At 36.9% G+C, this 16,460-nt stretch overlaps 3 protein-coding genes and 1 pseudogene across 7 annotated transcripts; 1 reads left to right on the forward strand and 3 right to left on the reverse strand.

The window, feature by feature from the left end:
* Positions 1 to 4,940: 4,940 nt before the first annotated feature.
* Positions 4,941 to 6,585, reverse strand: LOC120110026 (pectin acetylesterase 8-like). Its single transcript, XM_039123993.1, has 5 exons — positions 6,526 to 6,585; positions 6,416 to 6,455; positions 5,328 to 5,513; positions 5,171 to 5,235; positions 4,941 to 5,063 (listed from the first exon to the last, which is right to left on the reverse strand). Exons 1-5 carry the CDS (start codon positions 6,583 to 6,585, stop codon positions 4,941 to 4,943), a joined length of 474 nt encoding a protein of 157 aa, XP_038979921.1.
* LOC120110027 (pectin acetylesterase 8-like) lies at positions 5,434 to 9,961 on the reverse strand. The gene is made up of 7 exons (XM_039123995.1): positions 9,922 to 9,961; positions 8,003 to 8,082; positions 7,773 to 7,859; positions 7,576 to 7,700; positions 6,526 to 6,734; positions 5,854 to 5,958; positions 5,434 to 5,513 (listed from the first exon to the last, which is right to left on the reverse strand). The coding sequence occupies exons 1-5, from the start codon at positions 9,959 to 9,961 to the stop codon at positions 6,692 to 6,694; spliced, it is 375 nt and encodes a 124-aa protein (XP_038979923.1). The 3' UTR covers positions 5,434 to 5,513; positions 5,854 to 5,958; positions 6,526 to 6,691.
* On the reverse strand, positions 9,335 to 10,998 carry LOC120110028 (annotated as a pseudogene).
* A 2,274-nt stretch (positions 10,999 to 13,272) lies between these two features.
* On the forward strand, positions 13,273 to 15,296 carry LOC103708673. 5 transcript variants are annotated; one of them, XM_039123904.1, is made up of 5 exons: positions 13,751 to 13,896; positions 14,122 to 14,189; positions 14,301 to 14,364; positions 14,488 to 14,570; positions 14,792 to 15,296. In XM_039123904.1, exons 1-4 carry the CDS (start codon positions 13,770 to 13,772, stop codon positions 14,547 to 14,549), a joined length of 321 nt encoding a protein of 106 aa, XP_038979832.1. In that variant the 5' UTR covers positions 13,751 to 13,769; the 3' UTR covers positions 14,550 to 14,570; positions 14,792 to 15,296. The 5 variants fall into 5 exon arrangements, 3 of the variants coding, with proteins under 3 accessions (XP_038979833.1, XP_038979831.1, XP_038979832.1); XM_039123905.1 differs by lacking the exons at positions 14,301 to 14,364; positions 14,488 to 14,570 and adding an exon at positions 13,273 to 13,664 and having other exon boundaries at positions 13,817 to 13,896; XR_005510790.1 differs by lacking the exon at positions 14,301 to 14,364 and having other exon boundaries at positions 13,758 to 13,896.
* The last annotated feature ends 1,164 nt before the right edge of the window (positions 15,297 to 16,460 follow it).

Genomic DNA, 16,460 nt, shown 5'->3' on the forward strand with positions numbered 1-16,460 from the left:
TAATACATAACATTTAATATACAAAAATAAATAAAAAAATAAAGGAATATAAAGCGTAGAAGTGCATAAAGTTGTCTCAAGGCGACATGCTAACTTGGCTAAACTTTGTAAACATTAAGTGAACTAATATTTAATATGTTTGATTGAATCCAATACATGCAATAAAGTGAACTAAAATTAGGGAACCATCTTGATGATGAAATTTAGCTAAATATGTCATTAAGTTAAAACAACATATATAGTTATATATATATATATAGTTTTAACTAAATGCACAAAAATACTATGTGACAAAAAAAAGATCCCAACTGCAAAAGCATGCATTCTTTGATTGATCTTCTTTCCAACTGGTCTAAATCTCTACTGTGCTTGCTGCCTAGCAGCCTCCAGTCCACCCATTGTCACTTAATTCCTTCCTCTTCGCTGGGAGTTTCCAGGTATCACCCCTCTCACTGGTGTTCTGAGTACTTGAGCTGCCATGAACTGGTGCTAAGGTGCTACTTGCCTTAAACTGGTGCTGATCTGGCTGGCTTTTTTGGGTACATGTGTGGCTTGGTTAGGTGAATGGTTGGCTGTTCTATGGCTGCAATGTAATGAAATGAGCATAAAAATATCTCATTGCTATATAAAATTTCACACTAACAGTAGTTTTCTCTTGGTTCATCCATAAAATAGCCACCATGATGGAACTGTATTGTAAAGTAGTCATGATCAGGAAACAGGTCAACAAAGTAACAGAAACAAGATAAGCTCGGTCAGCAACAAAGCAATACAATATCACAAATATATACTTCAAAACTCATTTATAACACAGGACACAGTAATCTTATACCCAAGAACACATCACACAATTAGCACACAGGCCATAGAGAGTTTAATAAAGAAATGAAATATCACAACAGCGCATATACTTAAACTATAGTAAACTATAGCAATTACAGGCCACATGGAGTTAAACAATCAGAGCAATGACAGGCCACAGAGAGTAAAAATCATCAGATAAATTACAAGTCACACAGAGTTAAATAAAAAAAAGGGAACATCACAGCAGCATTTTTTGGAATGGAACAGAGTTAAATTAAAAAAGTAATTACATTGACATCAAAATAATAAAAAATCCCAAACAATCAAACAAGAATGAAAGAAATTTCAGATGAAAGCCTCAATGAGTCAATTTGGCTTCGAATACTCACTCCCTTGCTTTCTACTTTCCAATGCTATCTTCTTTTGATATTGACCTTTCTCGGTCGGATTTCCTCTCTTCGCTCCAAAATGTCTAACAAAAGCCATAACCTTTTCCCTCCGATTTCATAAACCAACATAGGCTTACTTCCAGAAATGCGACATAAGTAAACTGGAAAACACCTACCATCTGCCCTTCATGGACTACACCAAGTCTATTAATTGCACCAATCATCCAATGTCACAGGGCAAACCAGCAATGAAGGGAAAATTTTTAGTACCAGGTCTGGGCCCCTTGCTTCTGTTCAAACGTTCCAATACTGAATTCCATTGAGATAATCCGGGAAAATAGTACGGCTAGTACAGAAAAACACATGATATGTTGGCTCATCTCAACTATAAATGATGAATAAGGAGGCTCCACTGTACCTTCTCCGCCCAGAGCACCGGAGTGCTACAGTTGATGGGCTGGCATAGAGGCATATTCCATAAAGTATAGTCCTAAAGAATATGCAAGATCTACTAATAGAATAAAATTTCAACCATAATTCATTATATCTCAAAATAAGACAAATAATTTTAATAATACTAAATAACAAAAATAATTCAAATACAATGTTCAAACACCAGGTGTTATTGAAGATATCTTAATTTTCTTCTACGTCTCACTAGTGAACCTCAAACCTCAGTCGAGTGCTAAGTATCCTGCAGCTCTGAAGAGGTCGAGAGAATGATATGAGCTAATAGCCCAGTAAAAATCCCTGCCCTCAAACACACAAACATAAATAATTAAATGGTAGATAATAATAAAGATAGCTGTTTAGAGTAACATTAAAGAAGAGCACAGTTAACATGATTAAAGCTAATCATGGGCCGAGCTTGGGCACAGAAAATAGCAAATTTTATATAGGCCCGGCCAGATTAAAAATGAAAAAAGTTTAGACCCGAGGCTTGACCCACGATCAGCTCTACGTAGCATGCTATAGAAGGACCCAAACATAAACTTGCACAGAATGGGCTGCACCCAGTCTGGCTCAACTGAATTGGGCCTGGGTCTCATAATATTGTTGGACTGTATGGAATCAACCAACCTATCAAACATAAACCTAAATAGTGTTCATTTTGATGAAATGGTACCTTCCATATGGTATTCTAGAGCGTTCAGCACCCCCTAAGGCTTCAGATGTATCAGTGACACATAGCTGCCACTCACTACGAAGCATTCTCATTGATTTTGTTGATGTGCCATTTGGTTCGAGACCGAAATCGGAATGCATTGGAATAGAAATCAGAATGCATATATCCTCCGATGTGTTTGGTTTATGCCCAAAATCAAAATCAAAATCGGAATGAAATTTGAATTTTAAGGGAGAGTAGGAATTGGGTTTTGGAGGATTGGAAAATTCCCATTCCCTCCAGAAATCGGAATGGAAATGGGACTCTCCAACCAAATGGCTGAAATGAAAGTCACTCATTTCCATTCCCATTCCAGAGTCCAAGCTGGTTAGACACTTAACCATTCATTGATGCCTTGGGTGCATCTTTGCCATCAAATATCTCAACTATTCTGCTCCAAACTTGATTGCTACCCTTGTTGAACTATGGTTATGCCTAGAATATTGGCCTAACTGATTAATTCTTTCAGTTCTGGAGGTAGGGCTGAAACTGGATCAGATACGGACCAGATAACAACATATCTATATCCATATTTTTTTTGTTTGATGTAAAGCTCAACTTTGCCAGGATAACGAATTTTCTGTTCACCTTCCACAATTTGTTCACCAATTATTTCCACTGCACTTTGTTTCTGATTCTAGCTAACCCAAATCCTTGTTCATCTGTCACATATTTGCCATTGACAACCAAACATATTTAAAAGCCATTGATAACCAAACATATTTAAAAGCCGTAGGATAAACTAAAATTCAGGAATACTGCAATACTATTGTCTCTCTCTTTGTGTTTTTTTTTTCGTGTGTGTGTGGAAAGGCTGAAAATAGCCCAACCACCTTGTATCTGTTATTTCATTCCCTCCAGTATCTCCAAAAGCAAAAAGAATGAATTCTGAAGAGTAATACTGTCAGTAGTCATGATAGGAGAAATGGTGAACTTAATGTTCCTCGGATAGACAGGGAATCAAGAAGTTAAGATGATGTCGTGCAGAACAAGAAGTAGATCAGCAGCACCACTTATTACAGAATGCATCATTTAATCGATTCGTTAATTTTTAGCTAAAGATGTGTCCCTTTATATAGGATCCGGATTTTGCTTTCCTTTTATGCATTTGTTTACTTCACTAATTTTCTTTTGCAAAGTCATGCTAAGTGGGTGTCTCATGTTTTACTGCTATACTTATACATGACTGTGGTAGCAATAGAAGATTTATAGTTGATCCAGTAATGTGGATGCCACATGGATCCTTTGTAACCATGCCAAACAAAGCAAAGAGAGGTATCATTAGCTTAGAGTGGGGCAACACTGAATACCCAAAAGAATGCTAATATACCTTGAAAGGATGAGTTTTAAGAACAAATTTTGAATAACCTCAGTATTTGAAAGGTTGAGTTGATTTAAGTAAAGAATCTGCATTAATAAAGAGAATTTAAGGGTTAGGAACCCCTAGAATTGCAGGAAAGAATATATCAAAAGATTATTTTTTTGGAAAATAAAAGAAAAACTTGTTTCAGTATATCCATTGAGGAAACCGCATAAATAGGAACAATTACAAGGTTTGGTTATCGATATGTGAGCGATTCTTCATGTGAAAGCTCGCTGTAATCAAAACCAACTCTCACTCAAGTCACTTGTAAGTTACACGACGCAAGTTAGAATACTTGCATAGCAAAAGGTATATTGAATCTTTAAGAAGCATCAACTAGATAATTCGCAAAGCAACAGATGAAAAAACAAGCAGCTTTTGAAAGATATGACAGCATTACCAGCTAGATTTGCAGTCTGACAATCGATTCCCATGGATCAAACTCTATGATACAGTATGTAAAATAACCTCTGAATGAGCAAGACGCATTCCTTCTATGATGATCATGGTAATTTACCAGATCAAAAAAAACCCAACAATTATGATAATTTAGAAGAGAAATATTATTGTGATAGGAGAATTATGGTAATAAGAGGAACTTGAGTCCATGATATCTTAGCAAAATTATCTTAGCAGTCATTGTTTTCTGCATAAAATAACAAAATTCAATTAAATCCATGCAAAATTTAAAGTGAATTTTTTCTAGTCTCCTAGATGCTCCAGAATATCAAAATTTAAGACCAGCACACACTTAATTAAGGTACTTTAGCACTTTTCACCTGATCTGGAAAATAAAACATAAAATTATGATGCTTGGTAAGATCAAAGCTCTGGAAGCAATATCTCTTCTCGAGAAGTTGACAAAATATCTAGCTTGAATTTTGAAGAAGTAAGGAACCAGGAAAACAATTGTATAATCTGCTGATTTCTTTGCCAATATGATACTTTGCAATAAAGAACTTAATTGATATTTAGATATATTGTTCCATACATTCCCTTAATGAAAACATCAGTTGGGATCTGGCCCCTCCATTCTCCTTAAAAGAATAATGTCAAATGCATGAGTCATGAAGCAAGACACAAGCGAAATTTGGTGCTGATGTGCCTTGCCTTATTCTAGGAAACATAATTGTTTGTTATTTCCTCTAATTTTGAGCTTTAATTATTGCAAAAAATGTAGCATGATGAATGAGAATAATAATGGAGAATACTGTAATTGCTATGCTTCCGAATTGTCTTCAAAGATGCGGCTGTGACATGTTGAGTCACAAAGGTAAGGACAGTCAATCTTTTGGAAGGCAATCCTATCATAAAACCAGTCTCCAACTGCCTTTGCAATTGGCTGCAAAAAAAAAAGTTTGCAGAACATTAACATATACAGTAAACTAGGAAATTTGGAGGACAACTAATTTCTATAACTTTTAGCACTCAGAGAATAAATAACCTGACCAGAACTTTGTATACTTCACCTAGAGGGATATCAACTGACTCCCTCAAGAGCCCAAAGTTCAAATCTAACATGATATATTTGGTAAATCAGAGAAAGAGAGTAATGCTAAATTAAAAGAGACATGAGGGTGAGTGCCATGTAGGCACTAATTTGTACCGTTATCTAACAATCTATAGCATATGGTAATGGATCTGACAATCTTCTCAAGCACAGGAGAATCAGAACTTAGCCATGTCTCTTGCATTTCTGACTGGCAGTGGGCATAACAAGAATTTATGAACATGCCTGTAGAAGAAGAGCTCCCAAACCCAGCCAGTGCATTTAGAAATTGTGTCCTGCAACCTATTATAGCAAATGATTTTGTCTATAACATCATTCAACTGAGCAACTGCTTGCATAATTTCAGAACAGTTGTCTGACACTTTACAACTCTATCTCACTGCAATTTGAAATACTTAAACAAAGATGGTTCACAACTGGTTGCAAATGACTGAATGCAATTAATGAATCAAATCAGAACAGACATCTTTTGTAGATTGGAACGCATTCTATCCAAAAGTTTAATTGTTAAAAGCAGATATATGCCTTTCTCAGATGCTTAAACTTGAGCTATTCACTAGATTTTTTTTTTCACTGCCAAAAAGGACTAGATTTTTCACTAAGTTGAGTGTTAAGTACTAACCCTGCATGATTTGAAGTTGAGATGAAGAGCACTGCTGTATATCAAGCTTGCAGTCATGCCAGGTACCATGAGGATCAGCAAACCTGGTACTAAAATATTTCTTATCTGCAATGGAGAGGCCTAGTTTTCAGTGACATGTAAGTTGCATCATCAAGCAATGAACATTATATCATCTAAAAAGCTATATACATGAACATTATATGAACATCTAAAAAGCTATCTGCAATGGAGAGGCCTAGATTTCAGTGACATGTAGTTAGATCAAAATATCATCTAAAAAGCTATCTACATGAACATTATATGATCATCTAAAAAGCTATCTGCAATGGAGAGGCCTAGATTTCAGTGACATGTAGTTAGATCAAAATATCATCTAAAAAGCTATCTACATGAACATTATATGAACATCTAAAAAGCTATCTGCAATGGAGAGGCCTAGATTTCCGTGACATGTAGATAGATCAAAATATCATCTAAAAAGCTATCTACATGAACATTATATGAACATACATAATTTGAGTGTAAGAAAAGTAATTTAATATGTCATTTAGAGAATATTTACATTGACAATATTCTGTCTGCTTGTTCTTCAAAATCTTTTCCTGGTTTAGCAAATTGAATTACAAATCAAACTGCACAATAAAACACACTTGGTGCAAGACTAATTCATACCTGCCATGAATCATATGCAGCATTTAATATGAAAAGTGGCGTGCGTATCTGCTGCACCATGTTTTGAGGGAAAAAACACTGCATTTTCATCGAAAGTGTTGGTAAGATAGCACAATAGGGTTGTTGGAATATTTGTTGATTTTAGACATACAACCCATGCTTGGTGTCAGCCTCGAAGTGCATGAAGATGGCAAATTCTGGGCTGATCCCTAAAAGACATGCATAAACCAGTCAACTGGGGTAAAGAATAGTTACAATGAACACCAGAGAAGATAGGTTGCATCAATTGTGAACATGCCACAGCCCCCTTCCTTCCCCTAAACCCAGAACTAAAATGGAAAGGAACAAGGGGAGCAGCTAGCCAAGTTACAGGAAGAGTTGAAGAAAGTGAAGGGGTCTGGAATAAAAAACAACATGAAGGGATTGACCCTTTTTCCAAAGGTTTTTTTTTCCAAAAAAGGTGAAAGATGCCTGACATAGACAAATACGATGGAACTGGCTAAGACTCATCTGCAGCTGTTTTTCTCAAATGTAGATTCTAAGGAGAAACTGTAGAAGCCTCGAAAATATATTAAGTAAACACTTATTGTATGTTATGAAACTATTAGGGGCATGGTATGCTGTACCGGTCGATACCGGACATACCATACCGGTACCGATGGGTACCGGTATCGGTACGCCAGTATCGGTACGTCTAGCATACCGCATACCGTACCGTACCGACATTCGGTACGCCTATGCTGGTGCGGCACCGGTATGGGGTTCGGTACCGGTACGGCAAACCTTGATTAGGGGCATACATGTGTCATGACCACATCACTGAAGAAGGCCTTAATGTGTTCTGTTCCAGTAATATCCTTCATGTTATTGCCAAGATGTCATCAAATAGAATGGTAAGTAAAAACTTGACATCATAATTTAACCATGATGAGCAATCTGTATCCATATTTTTGAAGCTGGTCTTTTATTAATGTATTTTTGGAGCTGATTAGAGGTGTGAGTCAAACACTCCGATTAAAATATCAAGTACGTAAAGGACGAATAACTTACAAATTGATAAAATAACCAGCATCTGAAAGACATTTAACTCTGGTACCCAATGGTAAAAGGGCATGGAAGTTGTCACGGTGTAGAATGGATATAAATCCACCGGCAGAACAGCCTGAGAGAAGAGCCTGCAATCACTATTAGTGTCATAAAAAAAATTCATAGTAAACACAAAAAACTAGGCCTTGAGAGAAGCTTACATTTTCAGCCTTGCTCATTCCCTTTGCAAGTAGATCTTCCATAACAGCAAGCCATACCCTTGCTCCTCTATAATGAAGGTTGGTGGTCTAATCAGATGCATGCATGCAAACAAAGTTAATTTACATATATTCCAAATTCTGTACATGATCTTAAGCCTATTTCATGAGCAAACCTCTCTATTCTCACATTTAACATTGCAGCAAGAGAGAGCATACTAGATTGAACCTACAGGATTTACTCTCTTTACATCTCCGGTAAATGATGAACCATCACAGTAGCGAACCTTGACCTTGTTCCAATTGTAGAAGTCTGGATATCACATTCCAATCAACTGAAGTTGCCAGGAAATAATTTGAGACCAAAAACTACTCACCAAATGTATATTGGTTTTGATAGCATTAATACCAGAATAGGGGAGTGCTCTTTATGTTGATGTGCTTGGAGTAAATGATGAACCATCACAGTAGCGAACCTTGACCTTGTTCCAATTGTAGAAGTCTGGATATCACATTCCAATCAACTGAAGTTGCCAGGAAATAATTTGAGACCAAAAACTACTCACCAAATGTATATCGGTTTTGATAGCATTAATACCAGAATGGGGGAGTGCTCTTTATGTTGATGTGCTTGGAGAAGACAATAATGTGTGCTAGAAATATAAGAATATTTTCTTTGCCTGTCGCAACATTGTTTTGCCTAAGAAAAAAACAATCTTATGGCCTTGAAATGTCAGTTTTTACTGATATCACATTTCTATATAGTTGAAGACAACTTGATGTATATCCCTGTGTGTTACAACAAGAAGAATTTATTGCAATTCAATTCAGCAACTTTCAAGGTAACAGCCAATTGTAGATATTCATCATTGTTGTACCTTTCACTAACACTAACTGACTGGACTTTTATGAAGATCCATGGACAAAACAGCTAATGAATTTTTGCTTTGGCCTAATGCAGACAAAGATGTTCATTGTGGTCACCTACTGATTTGAAGTGGAGAACAGGGATCATGGTGCAGATTTTTGAAGCAAATTGAAATGAAAGCATCGGCCATTAAGCTGTTCGATCATTATAATTTCCCACAGCATCTAAATTTACTGACATGAAGCTTGTCTTGTAGATCTACATAGCTTGAAACAAAAAAATTATCAATCTATCTTAGGTGCAGTGTACATGAAGAAAGAGACAGATTGGACGAAGTTTTTTTTCACTTAATGGTATAGTTGAATCAATACTATTTTGGAACTAACATGAAGCATTATCATCTGATGCAGGTAAAGATTCTAATTTTTGAATTTTTAGTTGAAATATAGGTTGCAAACTTTCATTTTAAGTGTAAAATGCCAATATAATCTTTTTACATCAAGATCTGTAAAAATTTTGACATTCAATTATATTATAAGGAGCTATTATTTTTGCATATTGTTTTCAAGAATCTGAATGCATGAAGGGCGATTAAACCTATTTTATACTGAAAATAATTATTTATTGGTACCATCAATAAAAAAAAATATAACTAGAAGGTACCGTTACACAAACAAGATAATTTACGGGTTATATATGTAAATAAAAATAAGAATAAATATGCAATAAGCTGTATTTTGAAAGGTGTATGAATCTTTCTTTTTTTTTTTCTTTTTTTTGTTGGGGGAGCTGGTACGGGAGGCACACTTAGAGAGTTAGGGAGAGAGGAGAGCAATTCTTGGCTTCAATGTTTGTGATGGCCGCATGAAGTCTCTTCAATTACACTCATTATATATATGTAGATAGGAAGTGATTTTCAGTAGTAGTGCCCCACCCATTATTCACATACATAAAGTGAGGTAGGATGGCGAGTAGAGCAGAGTCAAAGGGCCCCAGCCTATGGGGATTGGAACCTCAATAATAAAGATGCACCTGATAGAGTTTCTGTTCATAAAGTTCCATTGTGATAATTAGAGACCTTGCATAATTTTTTTAAATGTTATAGAAGTTTGTTGTCATACCGGTCTCACAGAAAAAAAAACTAATAAATATGATCAAATTGCAAAGTTCAAAGAATAATATGATCAACATCTGCTTAGAAAAGTAGAAAGCATCTATAGCGTAGAAAATATCTCAACAATTCGTTATAAAAAGATCATATTGTCTGGTTGTCTCCAATCTCACCTAGCAAGTGTTCCCCTTTGTCGAGAGTTTGGAGAGCCATTTGTTGCCTATGGGACCTCCTTAGCCCTTCTAACTTAATGGCAACTTCTTACATAGTTGGCCTTTATTCTCTTTTCAAATATAAGCACCTCCTCGCAAGTTGTGCAACCACAGAGAGTTGCTCTATTCTAGATTTCTCTATAATTTGGGGCTTTGCTAACTGAAAACATCAACGCAAAAAACGTAGCTAGATTTTTCTGATCTTCTGATCTAGCTAAAGAGATTGAAATTTCTCTAGTTAATAGCTCTACGAGAACTATTCCAAAGTTATAGACATCGCTTTTCTGTATTAGCTTGCTTATATAGAAGTACTCTGGATCTATGTATCCAAATGTCCGTTGCACGAGGGTGGTTACATGTGTTTGATCAAATGGGACGGACCTTGAGGCTCTAAAATCTGATACTTTGGCTGTATAATTCTCATCTAATAGTGTGTTTGCCGACTTGACAACTCTATGAATGATTGGTACTGAAGCAACTGAGTGCAGATATGCCAACGCTCCAGCAGCTTCTGCTGCTATCCTTAGACGAACTTACCATGGCATTGAGGAATCATGACTCACACCATAGATATGGTGGGACAGGATTCCGTTAGATATGAACTCATAGACAAGTAATGGAACTTGGATCTCTAAACAACAACCCAAGAGTTTGACAACATTTCTATGATTGATTTGAGAAAGAATGATGATCTCATTGATAAATTGCTCGATCTGGCTTTGGTCAACTAACTTGGACTTCTTGATAGCGATGACATTTTGACTTGGCAAAACCCCTTTCAATACCGTACCATAACCACCGCGACCAGTATTTAGTTTTCACTGAAGTTGTAGGTTGCCTTTTCAAGTTCCTTTATACTAAAGATTTTTAGTCTTGAATTAGAACCTTGACTTAAGTTTTGGTGCTGAATAAACAAGCCTCCATTTTGTTGAAAAAATTTGGCTTTCATATTTATTAGTTTTCTTTTTTTCGAGACCTAGTATGACAACAAATATCCAATGATTAGAATGAACAAGACGCTAAACCCCACACCTGCATATAATCAGCAAAGACTTTAGTTTCAAAAAAATCTCAGTTGATAGTTTTTTATTTTGACAGCAGGAGATGCTTTTATTGCTAAAGTTTAAAATTTTAAACAATGGTAGAAATTTTACCACTCCAATTGTAAGCTTGTTTGTTGGAAAAAATAAAAAGTAAAACAAATCAACAAATACTTATGCATGGCATTATCTTGATCGTTAGAAGTTAGATTTGAAGCAAATGATACATCACCTTTCTGTAGAATCAATTAAATTTTATTTAAAACATATTTGAAGCAAGTGAAAAATAATTTTTCAAAAATTATTTAGAAAAAAATATAATCAGAGAGTTGAGGCATGTGATGCAAGCAGCTTTGCATGACAACACCATATCCCTTGTACAAGGGTATGGTAGTAAAACTAAACAAGAATCACAAGCAATCTTAATAGAGAAATTTTTTTCTCTTCTTAAAACTAAACAAGAAACATAAGCAATCTTAACAAAGAAATTCTTTTTCTCCCCTCAACCCCCTACGCTTGAAAGAAAAACAAAATATGGGATTAGTTTGATATTTTGAATTACCTTTTCAAATATTAGATAATGAATCGACTTATTTTAGAAAAGAAATATAAAATATTAACAATATTTAGAAAAGTAAGGTAATTTGTCTGTTAGGCACTTTCTTTTGGCACTCTTCTCAATCATAGCCTTGTCGTAGGTTTTCTCTTTTATTATTTGAATGCGGGTTCCCAAGCACATCAAAATCCAAAACCAAGATTAGGTGAGCATATCATAACCTTGTTACGTTGTTACTTATATCAAAAGTCTATTATCTGAAATTTTAAAAACTTTTAATCCCTCATATAGTTATTTCCTATTACGAAACTTCTGTAATATTTGAAAAGATTACCCAAAGATATTCTGGCAATATATGTAAACATCGTTTGAACTCTTAGATCTATCAGAACATGAGAAATAGTCAATAAATTTCTTTCTTCCTCTCTAATTTCTATAACTTTCCTTCTATTCTGGAATATAGCTGCTTAGAATTCAGAAGAAATTTAGATAAGTTACTAAACATAAGTATCGATCGACAATAATTTGTTGCTTTTTACCAACATCATGTTAAGGAATTTCTGGACCTAGAAATTCATTTCATACAATTGAACCTTTTCAAACTGTTTCTTTTTAAGACTGTAAAATATTAACTTTATACATTGCATTTTCTATGCATTTTTATCTTTGGAATAGTGTTGTTATGAAACTATATATAGTTACGTGTGTCCATGAATTTACTATTTTATCCACAACAAAATAGTGCTCTTATGCACACCTTTAATAATTTTTGTTTTTGTGAGCATGGTGGTTAGCGCTGCCTCCAAGGGGCTGCGACTGCGAGTAAGACCCTTGTAAAATCTAACTTGGTAACAAGAATCCAATGTATATTGTGTATATATTATATGAGTTTTGATTAATCAAGATCAAAACAGAACTCACAAATCCCACATGGAAGTGGGCCATGGCAAATTATCATGTATTTTCTAGAAGTGTTCCAGCAGTTAACGTCTAACCAAGTAATCATAAAAATATATAACTCTAGCCTCTGGGCGTAGCTACCTATTTAGTAATTGTAAGAAAATTTGAATGTGTTACCTAATGCGACAACTAGTCGGGAGGGTGTCTCCTTTTCCTTCTTCATGCAGCCGCTTCCCTGCTTTCTACCGGCACCATGTTGATCATAAGGACAGAGGCAAGAAAAGCTTCCTGGCTTGTTGATGCACCTTCCTACGCAAGGATTGCCTTCTGGATCCTCGCACTCATTAATATCTAGCAAGAGCAAAAATGTATTGAAGTCAACAAGAATTGAGGTAACAACAATATATTAGGATGGATTAAAAGTAAAGGTAAATTAACAAGTTTTGGTAATGGTTGCAAACTAGGTTAGGCCTGTTAACGGGCCGAGCTGCTCGGGCTCGGCTCGGTAAAAGCTCGGCTCGGGCTCGGCTCGTTAGGCAAACGAGCCCGAGCCCGAGCTCAAAATGAGGCCCGTTTAAATTCGAGCCCGAGCCCGAGCTCGAGCCCGAGCAGCTCACGAGCCTAAACGAGCCCAAGACTTAAAGTTTGAAATTCAACGGTCGAGATCATTTGGAAACCAAACCCTGCATCCAACGGGCCAAAGCCCTTCTCCCCATCTCTCCCTCTCCTAGTCTCCTAATTTTCTAAACGGGCAAACGGCTAAGCCTCCTCACCTCCTCGGCTCCTCTCCAACTCCAAGACAGACTCCAAGTCTCCAACCATCCTCCATTCCTCCTCCTAGCGGCCGGCGCGGACCTCCATTCCTCCTCCCGGCGGCCGGCGCGGTGCTTCTCTTCTTTCTCATCGTCCTCCTCCATTCCTTCTCCCAGCGGCCGGTGCGGTGCTTCTCTTCTTTCTCATCGTCCTCCTCGGCGTCACGATGAGTTCCCTCTTCTTTCCTCACGGTGGATTAGAATACAAAGGATTCTGATGTCACCCACCTTCTTCGCCTTTGTTTGGCATTCACTGCGCCCATCTCTCTCCTCTCCATATCACTTTTCTAGTGAGCTTTCCTCTGTTCCCTTCGTTTTTTTTGCTAATTGGGATTTTTTTATGAGCATAATGTGATTCTGCATCAGTGCCGGGAGAAGAAGAATGTTTCCCAAAAGGTGAACCGAGAAGGGTTTCTATTCCTCCTCTCTTCTTTTTTTGGCGATCAGTGTTGCCCATGATATTAATATATTCTGTTCTTCTTTCCTTTTTAATTCCCCCGTATGCTTCGGTCTGGTATCATCAAAATTATTTCTCGATTTCTTGTTAGGATCAGTGCTGTTGGGCTGGGAAGCTTCTTATTTATGACTTCTTCGCAAAGAAATTTTGGTCCAAGTTCATCTACTCAAGGTAGTTCTTCTTATTGTACTAATATTGGATGCAGAACCCCTTGAATCTTCAATAGTGAGCACTCAAGATGTTGACATTAGTTACAAGCTTTACAGATCATTATTTGTCCTTATAGTAACTATTATTTGTTTTGGTCATATAGACTAATCTTTTGTTGATTTTCAGCTTCCATATGATGTATATGGCTATATTTTGATTTCTTAATATTCTTATCTTTTTCTGCAGGGATAGATGCTGTAATTTATGTGAAACTGAACAGCCGAATTTGTTCCCTAGTTTTGATGCATAATCAGGTGATTATTTTCCAAAATTATAAGATCAAAGGAAAGACATCATGAATTTAAAAAATCACATGTAATTGCTGGAATTGGGTTTTAAATTTTAAAGATCTTTTTCAATTTCAGGAGCTAGGCCTATTAGCTGGAACATTGTTTGGAACTAGACCTATTAGTTGGGTCATCGAGCAGTGTTCGTCAGCTATCTATCTTCATCTTTGTTTAGTTTATTATACCTTTTTTATAGGCAAGAGCCAATCCTGTTAACATCAATGGCTGTTTAGAGATGCTTAGTGTGAGCTGATTTCAATGGCAGACCTGTTAACTCTCGTGCCATGGAATGAACAGTGCAGCTTTGTTCCTATAACATGGCTGTGATCCTATAACATGGCAATTCAGGTTGGTGAATATGCCATTGTATTTGTTCCTATAACATGCCATTGTATACTTTTTTCTTCACAAGCAAATTCAGCAAATTCTTAGTTGTTTGAAAATAGTCAAACAAATTAGTTCCCTTTCTTTTTTGAAAAAAACCCTGCAAATTATTTCTTACATTTGCTTTTATAATCTTGTTTTGTTTAGTAGCCACTGCACCTAATTGCTTGTTTGCCATGATACAGTTTGACTTGCGTCCAAGGTGGCCGTTGGGTGAGGAATACTCCCAAGGGAAATGCGAAGCTCATTCCTTGAAAAGAGCCAGGATACACCCATAGTTAACATCGCCATAGTTGCTGTCGTGCATCATAGGCTGAACTGATGCGTCAAATAGTCAATTTTCTCCTTCCAGGCCACAGGATGTTACTGAAATGGAGCCATGGAGGTTATCAGCTCAAACAACATCCAGAACACCTGGCGGTCACCATAGCTTGCTCATGCAGCGGTCTCTTTGTAAATTAAACAGCAGAGGATAGTGATGAATGTCTAATTCAAAATTTTCTTGTCCTTTTTATTGGCAGCCAATCTGATGAATACCATTTAAGATGTCTTCGTTCAAGATGATGTATCTTTTTAACAACTTGTGTTCATACTTTCCCTTAATTTGTTGTGACACTTGTATCTGTGGTCTTATGGTACTGCAAGGCGCTGAGCCAAAAAGAATTTATGCTGGCATAATTAAATCTGAAACTTATGTAGTCCAATCTTGCTTGTCTATTTCTTACTTGTTTATTGTTCTACCACTTTATGATTTCTTTTATATACATTCAAATTATTTCTGTGCTGTTTCAAGGAAACAAAAAACAGACCAACGGGCTCGTATCGAGCCTGAGCTCATATCGAGCCCGAGCCCGAGCTGCTCGGGCTCGGGCTTGTAATTGAAACGAGCTTTACGATCTCAAGCCCGAGTCTTTATTTTGCCAAGCGAGCCCGAGCTCGAGCCCAATACAGAGCTCGGTACCGAGCCCGACCCGAGTTCTGTGAAACGAGCCGAGCCCGAGCCTCCCCAAGCTCGGGCTCGGCTCGGCTCGTTAACAGGCCTAAACTGGGTTATAATCTTTAGTGAGGTGGATCATAGCTTAGTAGTTGTATCCTTTGTCCATTTGGAAAAAGATTCCAAGTTCAAAAAGATTGGTCATACTTGTACATCCTTCTTCAGTGTAAAAAATTTCCATGGTAGCCTTGGCTGCAATTGCTACAATACCCAAATCTACTGGTTGAATTGTAACAGTAACTGTTTTTTTTGCAAGCATAGGTTTTTATATTCCTTTTTGCTTCTTCACGTCTCCTTCCTAATTGCCCAATGCAATGCCATCAGGTAACGTTCTTAAAATACTAGCTTGTTATAAATACTCGGCAGAATATCACTTGAAAATTTAAAGCGGTTTTGCTTAATAAAGAAAACCCGGCTGCACACTATGCCTTCATTCTTAACAAGGATTACGTGGCCTTTTCCTATGCCACGATCAATTACGCTTCCAAATATCATGTTGAAGCATTTGAGATCTTTAACGATAGAGGCCTGACAACAGCCAAAACCGCAAAATCCACAGTCGACAGTGTTAACAACGTTAAGGATGGAGTTACAGAAGTTACTACAAGCGCTTGACGAGGTGCCAGGATGTCATGAGATTAAAGACATCTCGCTGCTGCGAGGCAATCTGAGCATCTATGTTGGTGCTATTGCTCAGGGCTGCGACGGAAAGTTCACTCAAGGATCCAGCTGGATGGACCTGGAGGGAACCCCCCACACGATATCGGACACAGAGAGCTCGGAAAACGTGTGGACGAATGTTGGTTGTTAGGCTATTGTACTTCTTCAAGGATATTCTAGCACCTCGTCAAGCGCTTGTG

Source organism: Phoenix dactylifera, chromosome 2, assembly GCF_009389715.1.
Source record: "Phoenix dactylifera cultivar Barhee BC4 chromosome 2, palm_55x_up_171113_PBpolish2nd_filt_p, whole genome shotgun sequence".
Taxonomy (NCBI): Eukaryota; Viridiplantae; Streptophyta; class Magnoliopsida; order Arecales; family Arecaceae; genus Phoenix; species Phoenix dactylifera.